Source organism: Anolis carolinensis, chromosome 1 (genome assembly GCF_035594765.1).
Source record: "Anolis carolinensis isolate JA03-04 chromosome 1, rAnoCar3.1.pri, whole genome shotgun sequence".
Classification (NCBI taxonomy): Eukaryota; Metazoa; Chordata; class Lepidosauria; order Squamata; family Dactyloidae; genus Anolis; species Anolis carolinensis.
This window is the reverse complement of record NC_085841.1, coordinates 339,051,628-339,072,692: the sequence shown is the minus strand read 5'-3', so window position 1 is coordinate 339,072,692 and position 21,065 is coordinate 339,051,628. Positions and strand designations below refer to the sequence as shown.

Sequence of the window (21,065 nt, the reverse complement as noted above, 5' to 3'; positions counted from 1 at the left end):
TTTTTCATACTATTGGGTTTCAAAATTCTATGTTTTTCTTCTTTCACTAGAATACACACTTTTTTTAAATGTATCCCGCTAATTGGTACATTTAATTTCACAAATAAAGTCCCATAATTTTACACAAATTCCACCAGTTGATAAAAGTATTTTTGTGTATCCCTCTCAATTATGCCCATTTAAACATTCATATTTTAAATTATACAATATTTTGTGCAATTTATTACTAAGACATTCCTAGTAAGCAATGCAAATGTGTTCATAGTAGAATGCAAAAAAGACTCTTGAGTTTAATAAAATTACTTCAAATCTCTAGTTTATATGTGTCAAGTTCTGGGCACCATAGTCAAAGAAGAATATTGTCAAGTTGGGTCAAGTCCAGAGCATAATGACCAAGATGGTGAAAGGTTTGAAATCCAAGCCCTGTGAGAAATGATTAAAGGAGCTGGCTATGTAGAACTTGGAGAGGATAATATTGAGATGTGATATGATAGCTATCTTTATCTGCAAGTCTGTTGTGTACAAGATGGAGCATGCTTGTTTTCTGCTGCTTCAGATTATGAACCAGTGATTCCATCCAAATACTAGGAAGAACTTCCTGACCTATTTGTCAGTGAAATGACCTATCTTAGAAGGTATTGCCATGTCATACACTGGGCGTTTTTAAACAGAGGTTGGATGGTCATCTCTAGGAGTGATTTATACAAAAGTGGACTAGATATCCCTGAGAATGTATTCTAATTCTATAATTCTGTGCTAACTTTGCTCTGAAACCTTTTTGATAAAATAACAAATGATACATTTTATTTATTCCCCACCATTCCCGATGGCTCAAAGCAGGGTACAACAAACTAAAAACAGATGAGCATAAAATTAATACAATAAAATGCATAGCTAAAAACACATCATTATAAAAAACGTACACCAAACACAGGATACAAAATTAACATATACAGTAGAGTCTCACTTATCCAACACTCGCTTATCCAACGTTCTGGATTATCCAACGCATTTTTGTAGTCAATGCTTTCAATATATCGTGATATTTTGGTGCTAAATTCATAAATCCAGTAATTTCTACATAGAATTACTGTGTATTGAACTACTTTTTCTTCCAAATTTGTTGTCTAACATGATGTTTTGGTCCTTAATTTGTGAAATTATAACTTAATTTGATGTTTAGTAGGCTTATCCTTAATCCCTCCTTATTATCCAACATATTCGCTTATCCAACATTCTGCCGGCCCGTTTATGTTGGATAAGTGAGACTCTACTGTAGTAGCAATAGAATGTAAATAAAAACTCATGATTGAGAGTTGACTGGGCAGGCCTGCCGAAAGAGATGGTCTTCAATTGCGTTTTAAATTTTAACAGCTCATTTAACTGTGGAATGGCAGGTCATTCCACAGTTGTGGGGTGGCCGATGAAAAGATCCCCTGGGTGATGATTGCCAGTCGGATCGCCAGAGTACCTAAGCACCCTAAAGGGCAGATTGTACAGGAGAAGGTGAACTTGCAAATAACTTGAACCCAAAACATGATATGGTCTGCACATGCACAAATGAGGATATTCCCATTGTTTGGGAGGTCCTTAACATCTGAAAAGATGGTGTAATTAAGGTGTGGATTGCCTCAGTGGCATCCATACATCTCTCCTCCTTCAAAAGCTACCAGCTGAGAAATAGAGGTAACTTAGACAGCGGTAACAACTCTTCTCTCTGACATTTACTAAAATGTGTATGAGAGAGTGTGTGTGAGCAGTTTGAAATTTTACTTTTTTGGACTACAATTTCCAGTGGCCATATAGACTGGGGATCCCTGGAGTTGTAATTCAAAAAGGTAGGTTTTCCAAGTGCTTTAAATATTAAAAAGGTGTTGCCCTCTCCAAGTGTGCTTAGCTGCCAATTAAAATGCTTTCTTCCTAAAACTATGGGTGCTTGCAGTGCTCCATTATGCAGAATATGTGGCATTCCCTGTTTTTGTTGTTATTCCTGTTCTAAACACCTTTCTAGAACCCTTTGTGAATCCTCCTTTTTGAAGTTGTCTGGTTGAAGTTTGTGGCTGCTTCTACATAGCCATTTAAACTGGGTTAGGATATGCAGACAGCCTACACAGGCATCTCTAGAAGCGGTTAGAAACTGGATGGTGGATACAAAGATCCGCTGATTGCAGATCAATCAATATTTTTTCTATTTTGACCAGCAGGATATGCTGATAAGAGACAGCCTGTATGATGAGACTAAGCACCGGACAAAACCAAGGCAAAGCCAAAAAGGGAAAGCAAGTGTTTCTATGGGAACTCTGTGGTTTCCTCTCCAGGAAGAAGATGTTTGTTTACCTTCTGACCAAACTGTATGTGTAATATCTTCCCCTGAATGCATCAGCACTATCCTTGTCCTCATATGCGCTCCACATTTTCATTTGAGTACCTGTGCTGCATTGGATGTATGCTAATAGATAGCGGCGAATTTAATGTTTTGAATTGGGATTTCCATTGCATTTTTGTAGCATGCTGTTTGTGTGGGATGCACATTACAGCATGCATTGGGGGTGTACATTTTGTGGACACCCACCATCGAGCTGGCTAATGTGGTAAGGCCCTGTGAAGGGGGAATAGAACTCCCTCAAGTAAAGTTTGTTTTCTGTGTGGCATTATTTGCGATAGCATCTATGATGAAGTTTTGATTGTAATTGAAACATCAGAATACCCTGAATACATAGCATCTTGGACTACGTATATATCAGGTTTCAGCTTCTCCGCTATTGTGGAATCTTAATACCTAAGCGAATGAGTGGGTGAGTGAGCAAGCCAGTAGCCTCCACATTTTTGAGACACTAGTAAAATGTATCTTGCATTTTGCAAGCATGCATATTTGTTCCTGCCTGCTTCTTTCTGCAAGACTGATTAAGATGTGTGCATGAGATAAGACATTATAATCTTAGCACAGTCTTTGTTAATCACATGTCTGTTTGACTGGATTGAAAGCTGCTTGTAGATGTTGAGAGGTTTCTTTTTTGGCTCCTGTTGCTAAGCTTCCTGCCGTGTCCAAGACTGTATGGGTCAATCAGTCAGCCAACCCCCAGCAGCTGGTGTTTTGGATTACAATTATCAAGTAATCTGTTATGAGCTTTCAGCTGTCTTGGTTGTATGAAAATACCTTAACCATATTGGGGAACACATCATATACTGTTTCAAGGGACAATTTTGAAACGTACTGGTAACCAAACTGTCTTGGGCTGCATCAGTGGAATTAAATAGCAGTATTGATACCAGCACGAGAGCGTGAGTACTATTAAGGGTACTAACCTGAGATTGAAGATATGTCAACAAGTTCTGGATGGAGTTACACTCCCCTGAAAAACTGTTCGCAGTTTGGAAGTGATTCTGGATCCGTTTTTCAAAATGTCAGCTCAGATAATGCAATGGTTGGGAATCATTGCCTGATATGCCAACTGCACCCCTTCCTAGAATCAGAGAACCTAAAGGGGGTAGTGCGACTATTGTGTGAAAAGTTTTGTTGCAACTATGGGGCTTCCCTCGGCTAATAGCCGAGGGAAACCATGTAGCTGCAAAGCTGCCTGTGCATCTGCTGGTGAGAACTTCAAGGCCTCCCTCAGCTGCCACCAACTGAAGGAGGCCCTAAGCTCTCACGGCAAGTGTGCAGGTAAGTGAAGGCTCACCCTCTGGATCGCCTTTCTTCATAAACTATATTGCTTTGTACAGCTCTCTTTAATAACAATTTACTTTCATAAGAAACACAAGCCTCAATAGTTTTCTAACTTCCTAACATTGCGTTCTGCACTCTAACAGACTTCTATACTCAAGATGACTCAAGGCTCAACTGCCTTCTAACAGGCTCAAAGCTCAACTGACATTTCTGTCATCCTTTTACAACTGAACATTCTAAACGGTCACTGAGTCAGCCACATGACCTGCAGACCCTCCCATTTAGTGCAAACTAAATAAGACATATGCTCGGGATATAAACCGACATACAGTAGAGTCTCACTTATCCAACGTTCTGGATTATCCAATGCATTTTTGTAGTCAATGTTTCAATGCATTGTGATATTTTGGTGCTAAATTCGTAAATACAGTAATTACTACATAGCATTAATGTGTAATGAACTACTTTTTCTGTCAAATTTGTTGTATAACATGATGTTTTGGTGCTTAATTTGTAAAATCTATTTTGATGTTTAATAGGCTTCTCCTTAATCTCTCCTTATTATCCAACATATTTGCTTATCCAACGTTCTGCTGGCCCGTTTATGTTGGATAAGTGAGACTATACTGTACTAATAAAACAAACACCAAATAGCAGAGGCTTGAGAAGATTGCTCTCTCCAACACCGCTCACATAATAGTCACACTTGTGAAGTAAGGGTTTAATTATTATGCAAAGAATTCTTAAATACCCAAAACAGGACCCCCAAAAGGGGGGATGTGATTATTATGCGATGGCAACTATTATGTGATGAAATATGGTATTTTGCTTCCATTAATCTTGGCTCAATATTTTTTGCTATTGTCATTCTTTTGAGAAAATCAATTTTCCTTACTCTTCATTTTTCCCCACATCATCTTTTAATCTCTGTATATATTTTGTATGAGTTGAGGTTTGAACCATGTACCATCCGCACAAATTTTTAGATGACAACAAAGTATGGAAAAAAGGCTTGCTGTTTCTTAGACACATTGACAAAGAAAGCAATTAGCTGGAACATAATTTATGTAGAAAATCTCCAGTCTATTTCTAACTCCTGTTGATTTACTGCCCGGAGGTTGAATGATGAGTAAATTGCTAAAATAAACAAAACTTACAACAGTGTTAATCTTGGAAGCTTAACATATTTCAAGAATTATGTCATGTCGTTTCTGCAGAGTTGAATAATCTCTTGTGCTACTGATAGCAGTTTGCTTTTACAATGATTCAAACGTGATTCTGTTTTAGTCCATTCAGCATCAGGGTTATGGCATGCCTGAATGCCACCAAGGGCTTGTGAAGCTAAAATATATACTTGCAGCCATAGATATAAACAGGACATTCTGTATTTTTATCCATATTTGACTGGGAACTCCTTCCATCCTATGAATGAAACTCTTAAAATTTCCTTGTTCATCTGAATTCTGTGCTTGCTTGTTCCCTTTTAAATTCTGTGTTAATGTAAAGCAAAGACAATAAATGAGATTGAACTAGTCCTTTTGGATTTCTGTCCATTTTACAGAGACAATGACATTCATGTTTAGCAGTACACACAATTTCAGTACACTGCCATAGTAGCTAACATTATTTATGGAATTGGGTGATGTCTCACAAGTCTCCATGGATTTATTTTTATTTAGTTATTCGATATAAATGATGAGGTGACTGGTCTTTAATGGGAGTTAGAACCACTCCAGGAAATCTCTATGACAAGTTTAAATCACTACATAGACTTGAAAGATTAGTGGTAGCCCACATTTGTTACTATAACTGGCAAGCCAGCTAAATGCATTAGCATGTGGGCAGACATAGATCACCTGCAATGACAACAAGATTGCATAAGTATTATCAGAATCTCAGGCAGGATCTAGCTCAGGTTATTCTCAAACTGTTTGCTTTAACCGAGATAATAAATTAATTAAAAGATCCCACGTCCCTGCCAGCAAAACAGGTGCATTATACATGTATATTTGATCCACTGTACTGGCATGCCTTCCTTCAAGGGTGTGTCTACACTTTAGAATTCATGCAGTTTGATGCCACTTTAAGTGCCATGACTCAGTACTATGGAATTGTAGTTTTATAAGGTCTATAGCCTTCTCTGCCAAAAACTACTGCTGCCTCACCAAACTACAACACTCAGGATCCCATAGCATTGAGCCATGGCAATTAAAGTGGTGTCACATTCCATTCATTCTACAGTGTAGATGCACCCCATATCAACTGATGTTGAAGATGGGGGAAGAGGTCAGAGTTGGGAAAGATGCAGCATTAAGTAACAAAAATGATTAAAAGGTTGGAACATTATGAATTGGGGGTTGTTTTGCTTAGAAAAAACGAGTGAGGAGGTAAGTGATAGTAGTATACCCTGTTTCCCCGAAAATAAGACATCCCCCAAAAATAAGACCTAGCAGAGGTTTTGCTGAATTGCTAAATATAAGGCCTCCCCCAAAAGTAAGACCTAGCAAAGGTTTTGTTTGGAAGCAGGCCCGGTGCCCGCCAAACAAAACACCAGAACTTGCAGGATCGGTAAATGCACATACCAGTTGTTCATGGAAATAATGGTAATAATATATTAATGTTATATTATTTATATTTATATAGTAGTAACAAGAAATTATTGTCAGGAGTCATAGTTTGTCTGGTTTGGTTATGTTGGTTTGTGATGACAACTACTGTACTGTATATAATAAATGTTCATTTTTTGGTTCAACAATAAATGTGAATTCTTCTTCATGGAAAAAATAAGACATCCCCTAAAAATAAGACCTAGCACATCTTTGGAAGCAAAAAATAATATAAGACACTGTCTTATTTTCGGGGAAACACGGTATAAGACTAGTTGGAAGATGTTTTTTTTTCTTTCTCTTTCATAAAGATAGAAGATTCAGGGAAAAGGTTATAATCATGTATGGAATTTGTCTCTGATTCCCTGTATATGTAAAAATATGATACCACGCACCTCCATCTTATCTGTGAGACCTGGCTTTCTGGAAGCTGGCTTGAATAGCTATGGGTAGTGTGGCCTCTATACATTGTGTAGGTTAGCAACACATGGCTGTTGCACTGAATTGTTTTATCTATATGTATTTTGCAATTGCTATTTATTTATTTACAGCATTTATATTCCCAAAGGGGACTCAGGACGGATCACATTACACATATAGGCAAACATTCAATGCCTTTCAACATAGAACAAAGACAAACAAATATAGGCTCCGAGCGGCCTTGAACTCATGACCTCCTGGTCAGAGTGATTCATTGCAGTTAATTGCAGCTGGCTTGCTCTCCCGCCTGCGCCACAGCCCGGGCCCACTAGCGCCCTCCCCCTACTGAAATCAGTCAGGGTAAACTTCTTTGTGAAAATAAGGCATACAGGGAACATGCACCATGTTTTGGAATGGAGTTGTGTTCTGAAAACTGTCTGGGTGTGTGATTGAACTATAGAAGAAGGCATATATGATTCTCAAATGCTAAGAAAGTGCCTTCCCCTGTTTTAGTTGGGAGCATATCAACAGTTAAACTCTAGCATATATTTATGGAGGAAAAACAGACCATTTGACAGACTTCCTTTAAATACTGCTTGCCAATTTTACTGTCTTTTGGCTAGAGAAAACAACCAGCTTGAAGATTCCTATTGTGAAAAGCAATATAAGAGAACAAAGGAAATCTAAAATGAAACAGATTGTTGGAAAACTTTTCAGCTGTTTAGACTGATAAGAGCATGTGGGATTAGAAAAGGAACATTCATAAATGTGATGGAGACCTTATTTATTTCTCTGATAGTCCATTTTCTGGAGAATCTCACAGCAAGACTGTTGGTTATTATGTGCCTTCAAGTTATCTTAGACCAGTGGCTCTCAATCTGTGGGTCCCCAGTGTTTTAGCCTTCAACTCCCAGAAATCCTAACAGCTGGTAAACTGGCTAGGATTTCTGGGAGGTGTAGGCCAAAACACTCACAGGTTGAGAACCACTGTCTTAGACTTATGATGATCCTCCTATTGAGTTTTCTTGGCAAGATTTATTCAGAGGAGAGTTGCCATTGCTTTCCTATAAAATATAGCCTACAGCTCATGGTTTTCCTTGGCAAACTCCCTTCCATACTGACCAAACTTGACCCTGTTTGGGTTCCAAAATCAGACAGGATCAGGTGCCTTTGGGGTATTTAGGTACAGAGAGTAAAACAACGAAAACAGTCAGATGGTAATCTAAGTATTACATAGGAAAGTAATACTTAGCATATTTTTTTCCCATGGCAGTGACATGGAGAGGAGTGAATGAGAACCATATCCTTTTGGTTTTTCCTGTTGGATTGCAGAAGAGGATGGAAATCATCTCCTTTCAGTTTGAATTCTCTTGTACTCTCCTAGACAGTGATGTAGGGAATCCTTGGTTTCAGATAGTTTATCCTAAAAGAGATGAGTTTAGGGCTGCTGTGTTTGCTCTAGCGTGTTAAAAATTCACACAAAGGAATGCACAGTTGTGTCTTTTTGAAAAGGAATGCAGCTCAGTGGTACTGCACATGTTTCGTATGCACAAGATCCCAGGTTCAATCTCTTGCATTTTCAGTCAGAAAAAGATAGGGGATCTGTGAAAAATAATTCAGAATCCCTGAATAGTAAACCAGTGAAAAGTGGAACCTGTTACCTGTAAGAGTGGTGGCCCATACCTTGCTGGCAGTCTTCAGACAGGCTGGTAGATGTTGTTGAACATGCTTTAGTTCTGAATTAATTTCCTTTATACATCAAGAGGTTGGACTAGATTGCTAATTCTGTTTTACCATGTATTACAGACCAAAAGACCCTGGATGTCATCTAGATACCCAAATCTGACTTCTGGTTGAAACTGGTATACAGGGTTAGTGTAGACAAGCCCCAAGATAGGTTTACGTAGTATGTGTATATCTTTTTCACTGCAAAATTGGCCGGGTTTTATTTCTGAATACTCATCATTCATCATTTTTCCTTTGTATGTTTTCTACTTTTAGATCACCTATTTTAGCCTTTGGTATTTCAACAAGCAGAACCTGCGCCGGTGGATAGATCTTGATAAACCACTGAAAAAACAACTGGATAAATATGCATTAGAGCCAACTGTATTCTTTGGGGTGGTTTTTTATGTGCCTTCTGTCTCCCAGCTTCAGCAGGAGATTACCAGGTAAGTAAGAATGCTTGGCATGTATATCCTACCAGTATGATATAGGTAGAGTATTTCAGGGTACACAGAGCCTTATGGCATTCTATCAGCAAAAAAAATCTCTTTCTGAGGTTGTTTATAGTCTAAATTGGTGGCTTTTAGGGGAGTAAGTTTTATGCATCTATTCTCTCTTCATATATATATTCATAGGCTTCGTAACTTTTGTAGGTCTCTCTATTATCATGAATCAGCAGCGGTGGAAAAACAAACACATGTTCTTTTTCCATAGATACCAGTATTATCTTCAATTGAAGAAAGATATCTTAGAAGGAAACATTCCTTGCACATTTGAGCAAGCAATTCATCTGGCTGGCTTAGCTGTTCAAGGTAACTTAATGCAGTTGTAATCACATATAGCTGATTTTAAGAGTGGGAAACTTGTATTGTTGGTTGAATGCATTCCTTACTATGACCTGTGGTATCTGGACTACTAAGGTTCTGTTTCACAAAATTGTTCTCAGTGCTTCCTATTGAACAGATAAGAACAAGAGTAGCAAAAAATAAGAAATGCTGGACTGCATCAAAATTCTTAACTAAACCAGTGTCCTGTTTCCCACAAGTGAGTGTTCAGATGTCTGTGGGAATTCAACAAAAAGTACATGAGGAGAATAGCCATTCATTGTTATGATTTCACTTCAGAGTGTTAGTACTACAATAGCTTTTGAGATAAGCTAGGCCGAGATATCCTTACCTGAATTGAGGTTTGACTGAGTCTGGTAGTTGATTATCCAAGCTTACTACTGTACACAAACCACATAGAACTTACGTCCAGTTTCTTCGGCATCGTAGTTTTTTTGTATGATTGTGTCTTTGATTTTCTTTTTTATTTTGAGGTTAGAATAGTAATTATGTCAAATTCACGAACTTCCTAAAAACTTCCTATTATAATCACCATCAGAAGAGTTCATTATTATATTTTGCTGAATCATAGAATTAAATGAATCTGAGCCCGTTATATCCAGTTATCCCAACAGAAAATTCCACAATTGTTGGTGGGCAAGCTGGCATGGTTGCCCTATAGCTGTGTGAGGTAGTAGTAATCTGTGTACCGAGTTAATCCACTGGATCATGATAGTTTTTGTAAGACTAAACATGCACATATATTTATATCCACATGTGCTTGTTGCGAAAGAGAGAGAAATACTGTGAGCAGATCTTCCATAGATCTTGACGTTAGTTTGGATGCTTCAGGTTGTATGTTATCCTTTCCCCTGTGGCTGCAGTCTTTGAGCGCATTTGCATTAGGTTTTAAAAATGAAATAGTGGAGAAATGGGGGTCAGTCATGGCGTTTCCCAAGGATTAGATGACCTCCTGACATCATATGCATATATTTTGGTCTGACATTCTAAAACTTAGCACTTGTGTTATTGTTATGCTGAAATGAAGATAAGGAAATGGTATCAAAGCCATAAATTTTAGATTTAAAACAGACATTTTATGTCATTTTCTCCCCTATTTACACCTCTAGGATGTTGGGAGTTATGTTGTAGCCCAAGCAGAGAGTAGTGAATATAAAGCACTTGTCATGTTGGTATTGCCACACCTGTTAATATCATGAGTGGGAGTAGAGTTTTCATCTTTCAGGATTGATTTTATCTGCCTCCTGGATCTTCACATTTCAAGCTGGGTGTTAGCCGTAGATTATTGGTCCTAGGTTTTCTTTTTCTCTAAAATGTGAATATCACTTTTGATCAAGAGTACCTTTGATGTGCATTATGCTGTTTAGCATTATAATCATTACTAACTACACATACTTACTGTCTGTAGTTATATGATTACAGTATATTGAAAAAATAAGTGTTCATTTTTGTAAAAAAAAAAGAGAGCACATAGTGCTAAATAAATCTAATCTTGTTTTAAAACTACATGTGAGTTGTGTGCCTGCATGATATCTATACTTCATTACTGAAGTATTTTTTCCATTTCAGGAGACTGAAGAATATATTTTGGAGTTCTCTATAAGAAACATGGGGTTTCTTTGTACCACTTTGAGCCATTAAAACCCAGTTATCTTTTGATTAATGCAGGGTAACTGCTTGTAGTAAAAGTGCTTTCCAGGGAGTAAAAGTTCAAACCTTGCTACAAATGTTTCAGAGAGTAATGGTAAAATGACTCCTCTGACTGCTGGAAATTGCTGTTATTTTCAGAAATGCCTTTGAATAGTGCACTTGTTCTCCCTCGGTATGTTTGGCACATTAAAGGGTAGTATACTTTAAAACCTTAGAATTATGCTTTCATTCCTGCAATCTTCAGATTTTGTTTCATGCTATTTATAGTGAATTTATGTGTAGACTCTTCTTGAACCAAAGCAGTAACAGTTCATACACATAACAAGCTATTTCTCTTGTGTTTCTTGGGAAATAGCAATATAATTACAGGAAACCCAAGCGAGAGCTAAACCGTACAACACAAACTGCTACTTCTTTTTAAAGCTGTTTTAAGTTTTCCTGTCGGCAGTCCTCTCCTTTTGATTAAAAACACAAGAACCCGGTTGGATCACACCAAAGGTCTATGTAGTCAGGTATTTGCTTCCTACAGTGGCCAACCAGATGCTTATGAGAAACTCACAAACAGAATAGCATTTTAACTGCTTTGGTATTCATAAGCAGGCTGGATCGAATCTAGGTTGCATATAGGCTTTGTAACTAGTTGTATTGTATTCCAAAACTCATGTAGTAGGCAAAAAATGTGGGAGCACTTTGGTGTTGCATGCCTTTTCCCTAAGCCCAACTGGCACACAATAGCTTCAACTCAGTGCCAAGTTAAAATCTCTCTGTTTACCCATCATATTTTGCAACTGATTTATCATTGCATATCTCATAATGGAGTGTGAATTTTATTAGTTTGGTTTTATTTTATGTTGGGTTGTTTTTATCATTTTATCCTTTATTATAAAGTAAATTAGTAAATTCTGATAAATGAAATAACCATTTCTATTTTCCTATAGTAAGGTGGGCAAGGTATACCACCCAAAGTTATTTTGAGGGAATCCCTCTATAGTCCTTGGGCTTCCTGAGGCGTCAAAGGCTTTCCTGAAACAATGTGAGGTGGAAAACATTAGCATATTGTCCGTTACTCATGAAGGTTTCCAGGAACTCTCATTTAGCTGACTTCAAATTGCAATATTCAGCCAGTTCTGGCGTTGTGGCTCTACAAATGCAAAAATTGCCTGTATGTTGCAATTGATGTTATCTCCACAGGGTAATTGGGATTTTTAATTCCCTCCCCCTGGTAACTCATTATTTCTCTTATATCTATAATTTGTGCTTTTCAGGGATGCCATTTAAAATATTATTAGTATGGGCCACTAGAGGTATTCCCAAATGGGATTTTGTTCTCATTCTATAGGCTTCAGCTTCTTCTCCCGAAGGCTCCAGCAGTCAAATGATGAGCAGGTTGCAGATGTATCTGGTCTCTAGCACCTGCTGCTAGAGTTTTTAATTATCTACAGCCAACCTTCCATGTTTAGAGTTTGGAGGAACAAGGCTCCTGTGAAAAAATGCTAATAAAGGCATTGCTGGAGGGGGTTACTTGAGAGAACTCCTCTCTAGCGATTTCTAGGTCTTCCAGTGTGACTCTTGTTGACTTCCATTGGTTACAGATCATATAATTGTACTGGGGGACCTAGAGATTCTTAGAGAAATTGACCATATAGTTTCACTGGAGGACCTAGAGATTCCTAGAGTGAAAAAATCAGTGAATAATCAAATTCACAAAAGTTAAACCTACAAATGGGGAGGAATGACTGTATACAGAAAGCATTGAGTCTCGGATTTTTCAGCTTTCTGGGAGGCCTTTAAAGTCTGTGTGGTCCTAATTTTTATAGCCACTGTCACTATTATTTCTGGCTGCTAAAATAAAGAGAGTGAAGAGTGAGGGCTGTTGCTCTTTCCCTGTCACTGCTTGCTTACTTCTTTGGTGCGGTCAGGTGAGCATATCAATTGAGCAAGGAGAACTCAGTTGAGTAGTCTTAGGGGTCCCTCTAGAAAAGTGTGGGCTACATGGAAAGGTTTGGAATTTTACTTTCTGGAATACAATCTCCATGCTGGTTTAGGACTCTATAACTCCCCCTGCCACCATTCCCTTCCCCATTTTCAAACTCTAGGTCCTTATATCCATGTGTGTCTGTCTGTCTTCAAGTCACCTGTCACCTTACGGTGATGCCATGAATTTCATAGAGTTATTCTTAAGGCAAGGATTACTCAGTAGTAGTTTTGCCAGTGTCTTCCTCTGAAATCTATAATGTAGTTTCTGGGATTTATGGATGGCCCTGCTTAACTTCTATGATCAGAGACACAAACATTGAAGGTCAGCCTTAGTGTCATGTTGCACACTGCAGAACATAGGCATACATTGAGCTCTAATATCATTACAGTCAATACAGGTATTTTCTTGATTTATCTTTAACCAAATGACTGAAGATCCACTTGTCTATTAAATAAATTGATAGAAAGCTGATGTGGTCTAAACGAACGATGCCATAGTGGAGAACTTGTCAACCAAGTATGATCTGTAGTGGTCTGTAGTTTAAGAGGAGGGATGTTATAAAGGTGCTACCGTTTTCATCTGTGCAATGTTGATAGGTATCCACTTAACTTTATAGCACTCTGGTACAAATGCTTTAGAACAGAAAAGAGCTCAGCTATAAAGATTAATCATAGATGTGACCAGTGCTGATAGCACATTTCTTAAGAATGATAATCTTCTGTGCTGGAAAAGATCTGCCAAGATTGATATTTCCTGAGATCTAAGAAATATGTTATTAGTGTAACAGCATTCTATCCTATTTTTACATAGCCTTGCCTGGCTTTTTAATCATAGCACTTCAATAAATACTGTACATTCTTGTTTGGTTGCATTTTGTGCATTTTAGGTAGATGGGCTTTCTAAATGGGCTTTCTAAAATGCAATTTTTTGGTGAAAAGCCAGAGTGCACTAATCACCATATATGTTTTATATGTTATATGACTTTTGGAACTTCTGTGGGATAGGAAGCATCTTAATTCATTTTACAGATTAATTTGTGGTCTGTTTCTCATCCTTCAAATAATACTCAGTAGTTATTCACTCTGTTAGTGAATCCCTTTTAAAGTATTATAAATGTTTAATGCCTATCTGTCTTCTCTTAATTCCTCAGCTGATTTTGGAGATTATGACCAGTATGAATCTCAGGAGTTTTTGCAGAGATTTGCCTTATTCCCTGTGGTATGAATGATCCAGTTTCTTCTCTTACCTTTTGTGTTCTATTTTAAAGAAATTATTTTAGAGTTGGAGAAATAAAAGTTTTTCAAAGCGAGGAGGGTATTCATGGTGGTTACTGATATTGCTATTTTGTCTTTAAAATAAACAGGCATGATGTTTTACTTTTTACTTTTTAAAAAGTTGCTTCAGGATTCAAAAGAAATAACTCAAAGGTTGTATAGTTGCTTTTAAAAAAACAGTTTTCAGAAGAGTGTTATTTACTTCGATTTCTTCTTCTTAGCCAAATTCTTTGGATTTTTATTATTTTGGGGGCTTAATTACATATAAATATAATGATTAAAAACTCAACTAAAATTGGAGAAAATTAAAATATCCCACCTCCTCTGTGCCCTTCTGACATTCAGTCTCATGTAAAATAAAATTGCTGAAACTCAACAAAACTTAAGGTATATTTATAGTGCTTTTAGAACATATAGAGCTCTTGTTATGTCAGGAACCAGCTGAGTCTAAAGTGTATCCACACTACAGAATTATAGGAATTTGATACCACCTTAACTACCATGGCTCAATACTGTGGAATTATGAGATTTTTTAATTTTGTGAGATCTTTCAGAAAGTTCTGGTGTCAAAAATAAACTATAGATCGTAGGTTTTCCTATCATGGAGCCATGTCCAACTGCTATAATTCTGCAGTGTCGACAGTATATGGGTTGTATGGAAAACTATTGGCCATCTAAATCCATCTTCAACTAAGGTAGTTCTTCTTCTCCCTAGTATCACTTTGGAGCAACTCAAGAACCTGAAGGGAGGAAAGAAATGGCTTTCAACAAGTCATTGTTTCTTTTTTGTAGTTTTAGAATAGCCTTTCATTTACATTTTTATTATAACCTGCTTATGTAAATAGTCTTGAGTTTGGGCTGCTGTGAGTTTTCTGGGCTGTATGGCCATGTTCTTCTGGAACATGGCCATACAGCCTGGAAAACTCATAGCAACCCAGTGATTCCAGCCATGAAAGCTTTTGACAACATAGTCTTGAGTTTTGCTTGAAGTCTGGTCTCCTTTTGCAGTTAATTCTGTTTTAAGCCCCATGGTGCCATCCTATGGAATCCTGAAATATACGATTGAGGGAGAGAGATGTGGAATTCTCAGCCAGAGAACACAGTGCCTCTTCAAACCACAAATCCCAGGATTTCAGAGAATGCAGCCATTGCAATTAACATTGAATTATATGGAATTATAATTGTGTAGTCTGAAAGGATCCCTGGGGTAGAAATACCTTGAGCAATGAAAGAAGATTTAGCAATCCTCAAGGCAACAAGAGTCCCAGAACTGCATGGAACTTTCAATTTCCCTCCTTCCCATGTACGTCTAGGGTAGCTATTACGTTCTCGTAAGGGATATTTTTAATATATTGAACAGCACATAACTGATATTCTTTAATGTAAGTAACTGATGTGCCTGTGGGGGATTTCATACAGACTTTTATGTCAGGAAACACAAATAACCTTTGACAAGGGAGAAGATGGATTTGTGCACAATGTTGCTTCATGGAAGTACAGTTGCCCTCCAGTTTTGTGGGGATTAGGGAGCACAGGATTCCCACAAAATGGAAAACTGTGAGAGGCCACCTCTCTATGAACCTCTAGGTTCTCCAGCATGCTTTTGCAGTCATCATAGAAGTTGACCATAGAACTGTGCTGGAAAACCTATAAATACCAAGAGATGTGTTATTTTTAGGAATCTTTTGTTCCTCTAGCATGTCTCTGGTCAACCTATGCTGACCATAAAGTCACATTGGGTGACCTAGAGATATCTACAAAGAACATATTCATCAAATCCAAGAATAATCTGCTAAAATTAAAATTGAAAACTGGAGGACTGATTGTAGTTGTAGTTGGTATTGTTTCTGTTAGTTATGTGGAATAGGTTATGTATAAACTGATCCCTGATAATCTTGTGCATGATACTGCAAGTTCCTTTAAATTAAGGGATGCATTACTGCATCCAACATTTTTTTAAAGTTTATGTATTTATTTATTGCATTCAGTAAAGCAAAATTTGAATGTTGCAAATTTGTATGGAGTAAAGCTCATAGTTTATGTTTGATTTGCCAGGGTTGGTTACAAGATGAGAAGATCCTGGAAGAAGCAACCCAGAAAGTGGCCTTACTCCATCAGAAGTACAGGTAATAGATTTGAAATTGTGACATTATTTCAGATATGAATGTTGTTCATGAAAGATGTTTGAATTTGTGTTGTAAAATGGTACATTTGTAACTTTTGGGCTGCTGCATAACTCTTGTTCTGTGCTAATTGCAGTATCATGATTAAACCAGGAAGCAAATTTGAACAGCACAAAGATCTTCTTTAACAGTGGTATAAAGAATATGTAGACCTCTAACACAGAGCGTCTTAAACCTTTTCCATGTGAGGATTTTTTTTTATGCAACCCTGGATATATGGGTATATAAAATAGGTATACTATTCGAATTAAACATTTACTGATAACAAATCAGCATTTCCAAGGCTTGTTAAACAGACTGATTTTTCTTTTTGTGAAGTACAGCTGAATAATTTTCTGCATAGTTTACTATTTGTTGTTGCTAAAAAATTCATGTAAATGTCTCGGTGGCATTCAGAAACATTTTACTGTTGCCAGTTTTTCCTGACACCAACATTGAGTTACTGGAATCCCTTTTGGGGTTGGGACCCACAGTTTAAGAAGCAGTGCTCTAGCAGATGTTGATGGACTGCTATTTTGTTCCAGTAGAGTTATTTCCATTATACATCCTGCTGTCTTAGATTGCCAGACTGGTTCTGGGATAATATTCCTGTAACTTTAATCCTTAACAGGTCTTGGAGCAGAAGAAGAGACCATAAAGGTTCTTCAGTTTGGTCCCAAACATTTGCAGGAATAAAATATTGCTCTGTAAATAAGTTTATATTAAGCAGTTAGTAAATAGAATTCTATATTTGTTTTTAAAGGGGGCTCCTGCCACCTGATGCAGAGATGTTATATATGCAAGAAGTTGAGAGAATGGATGGTTATGGGGAAGAGAGCTATCCCGCCAAGGTAAAATTAGATTTCATCCATACATTTGCTAAATTAGTTTATCAAGATGATTAACAACTATAATTGTGATTTTTTTCTGTTTGCATTTTTAAAAAAATGTTCTGAAATATATATTCAAAGCTAATTTGGGAAGAGACATTCTAATGTGTGACTTACAAGCATGAAATATTTGAATGTTTCTATTTTTCAGCAGAATTCAAAGCTGCCACACCAGAAAGTAGGCATTAGCTTTCAATTTAGCATACCTAATTCAACAGCTAGAGTAGTCCAGATTTTTTATTTATCAGATTTGACAGATATGTGCATACGCATGCACACATACATACATTGCACTGTTGATATGAATATAGAGGTAAAATACATAGGTTCTTGATATCAGTATACCTTTCAGGGCTTAAAACAATAGGAAAAACATTAATTGGATTTCAGGTTTATTACTACAGTTTTAGAAGCTAAAAATTAAAATAATGTGTTTGGGATTTAAATGGCAAATGATGCAACAAATTAGATTTCTAAGCCTGCTGTTTTCTTATGTTCTGGGGTGAATATAGAAAGGTTATCATCGTCACAAACAAAAGGTATATCAATATGCAATTGAAAACAATAAAACATTTATCTTTCAGTAGTAGAATAATTGTATGCTTATTAGGAAGCGTTCATTCTCTCTGGTTATTCTCTAGGATAGCCAAGGAAGTGATATTTTCATTGGAGCCTGCCTTGATGGAATCTTTGTGAAGCACAAAAACGGCCGGCCTCCTGTCATTTTTAGGTGAGTTTATTTCCCAAGTATAGTGGCACATGCAAACACGTTTCCATGAATGCATTTGCAAGAACTTGAAAGTGTACAAGCAGAGAGAAGATTTCTTTTCCTGATTTTGAAGCTTCCTAGAACAGTGCATAAAACAAAGGACGGGTCTTTTTACAAAATGTGAGGAAATTGCCATACTGTTGACTTGAGATACATGCTGGTAATGTATTTTTAATGTATTTATTATTGTCGTATGGTGCTTATTACTTAAATGCCTTTTTGACTCCCTGTATTCAGTTGGAAGCATATCTCAAAGGCAACCAGCCCAACCAAATGATTAGACAACTGAACTGCTGAAAGCTTTAAGTGAGAATTTTTACAAATATTTACTCAAATCTAATGCTTACCTTTTTTGACGTAATTACATAACCAAAAATGAGGTGCACATTAGATTTGATGGTCCATTAGAATCATACACATAAATCTGCTTGTGTTTCACCTGTGGTTGGTGAACTTTCATGGCTTCCCAGCTGGCCTCATTCACAAGGCCTTCAAAACCTCCTTCTCGGTTTTGAAGGCCTCATGAAAGAGGCCTTAGTTGGAAAGCTTCAGCCTGTCTGTCAGGCCTGATGGAAGGACATCGCTTCCCTTTGCCTATTGGTTATTCCAAGGCAGGCAGCAGAATGACTGACAGGCGAGGGGAAGCTGCGCATTACATTGGACAACAAATCTTTTTTTTTTGCAATGTGCATCTTCAAAATTGAGGTGCACATTACAATTGATGGCTAGTTATACTTGAATAAATACAGATATTAGGACAAACTCATATATCTTGTCTGTATGCAGTTACACTGCAGTAATTTATGAGTCCTTGAGAATTTATGTCTTTCCCCACTCCCTGTTTAGGTGGCATGACATTGCTAATATGTCCCACAACAAGTCCTTTTTTGCACTAGAGCTGGCAAATAAAGAAGAGACTATCCAGTTCCAAACTGTAAGTGAGTGAGCAATTACTCTTATGAATTTAAGACAATTTTGTATAAGGAATTTACACAGAATTATTTGTCTGATATTTAGAAGAGAACATTTAACGTGCATTTTTAAATGTTGGCTGCGGTCATGCATTATGAACATAACATTACATGATGGGGCTATTGTTACATCTGAGGGTACTGCCCTGCAAAACCTTCTTTTTGCAACCTGGCAGCACCCCAACCAAAGCATTTCTGAAGAGCTGGAGATGGGGTGCTAGGAAATGACATTTGCAGCACACTCCTAGTCTCAGATTGTGTCACGAAAAGGCCTCTGGAGAAACCCCTTAGGGTTCTGCTGCAATTGCTTGTTCCATAGCACCTTGAGACTGGGAGAACTCTGCAGACATTGTTTCCCAGCATTTGGAAACGCTTTGGCCATGGTGCCACCAGACTTTAAAGGTAAGATTTTCGAGGTCACATTCAGTCATTTACCACTATTAATAATAATAATAATAATAATAATAATAATAATAATAATAATAATAATAATAATAATTTTATTTTTATACCCTGCCCCATCTCCCCGAAGGGACTTGAATATGACTCCTTAACAGTCAGTCTTATAGTCTTGTAATTTCTGAGCATGGTTCTAGTCATTATCTTTACACTAGCAATTATCTTCGAGAGTTCTTGGAGAACAGGAGAAGTCCCAGCAGATTGGAGGAGGGCGAATGTGGTCCCTATCTTCAAGAAGGGAAAAAAGAACGACCCAAACAATTACCGTCCGGTCAGCCTCACATCAATACCAGGCAAGATTCTGGAAAAGATCATTAAGGAAGTGGTCTGCAAACACTTAGAAACAAATGCGGTCATTGCTAATTTACCAAAAACAAGTCATGCCAGACTAATCTGATCTCATTTTTCGATAGAGTTACGAGTTGGGTCGATACAGGGAATGCCGTGGATGTAGCGTACCTGGATTTCAGTAAGGCCTTCGACAAAGTCCCCCACGACCTTCTGGCAAACAAACTAGTAAAATGTGGGCTAGACAAAACTACGGTTAGGTGGATCTGTAATTGGCTAAGCGAACGAACCCAAAGGGTGCTCACCAATGCGTCGTCTTCATCATGGAAAGAAGTGACAAGTGGAGTGCCGCAGGGCTCTGTCCTGGGCCCAGTTCTGTTCAACATCTTTATTAACGACTTAGACGAAGGGTTAGAAGGCACGATCATCAAGTTTGCAGAAGACACCAAACTCGGAGGGATAGCTAACACTCCAGAAGACAGGAGCAGAATTCAAAACGATCTTGACAGACTAGAGAGATGGGCTGAAACTAACAAAATGAAGTTCAACAGGGACAAATGCAAGATACTTCACTTCGGCAGAAAAAATGGAAATCAAAGATACAGAATGGGGGACGCCTGGCTTGACAGCAGTGTGTGCGAAAAAGACCTTGGAGTCCTCGTGGACAACAAGTTAAACATGAGCCTACAATGTGATGCGGCAGCTAAAAAAGCCAATGGGATTTTGGCCTGCATCAATAGAGGAATAGCGTCTAGATCCAGGGAAGTCATTCTCCCCCTCTATTCTGCCTTGGTCAGACCACACCTGGAATACTGTGTCCAATTTTGGGCACCGCAGATGAAGGGAGATGTTGACAAGCTGGAAAGCGTCCAGAGGAGGGCGACTAAAATGATTAAGGGTCTGGAGAACAAGCCCTATGAGGAGCGGCTTAAAGAGCTGGGCATGTTTAGCCTGCAGAAGAGAAGGCTGAGAGGAGATATGATAGCCATGTACAAATATGTGAGGGGAAGTCATAGAGAGGAGGGAGCAAGCTTATTTTCTGCTGCCCTGCAGACTAGGACACGGAACAATGGCTTCAAACTACAGGAAAGGAGATTCCACCTGAACATCAGGAAGAACTTCCTCACTGTGAGGGCTGTTCGGCAGTGGAACTCTCTCCCCCGGACTGTGGTGGAGGCTCCTTCCTTGGAAGCTTTTAAGCAGAGGCTGGATGGCCATCTGTCGGGGATGATTTGAATGCGATTTCCTGCTTCTTAGCGGGGGGTTGGACTAGATGGCCCATGAGGTCTCTTCCAACTCTACTATTCTATGATTCTATGATTAGATAAGCAGCCATTAACTCATTGTAATATATGCTAATT

General features: G+C 37.9%; 1 protein-coding gene across 5 annotated transcripts in view; it reads left to right on the top strand.

Annotated features, from left to right (window-relative positions):
• ptpn21 (protein tyrosine phosphatase non-receptor type 21) overlaps positions 1-21,065 on the top strand; it is a 70,286-nt gene that overhangs the window by 25,487 nt on the left and 23,734 nt on the right. For all 5 annotated transcript variants that reach the window (XM_062968376.1, XM_062968374.1, XM_062968378.1 and 2 more), the window contains exons 3-9: positions 8,695-8,864; positions 9,133-9,230; positions 14,042-14,109; positions 16,221-16,291; positions 17,091-17,178; positions 17,859-17,947; positions 18,833-18,920. In XM_062968376.1, coding sequence (XP_062824446.1) covers positions 8,695-8,864; positions 9,133-9,230; positions 14,042-14,109; positions 16,221-16,291; positions 17,091-17,178; positions 17,859-17,947; positions 18,833-18,920 — 672 coding nt within the window. The remainder of the gene's footprint in view (positions 1-8,694; positions 8,865-9,132; positions 9,231-14,041; positions 14,110-16,220; positions 16,292-17,090; positions 17,179-17,858; positions 17,948-18,832; positions 18,921-21,065) is intronic.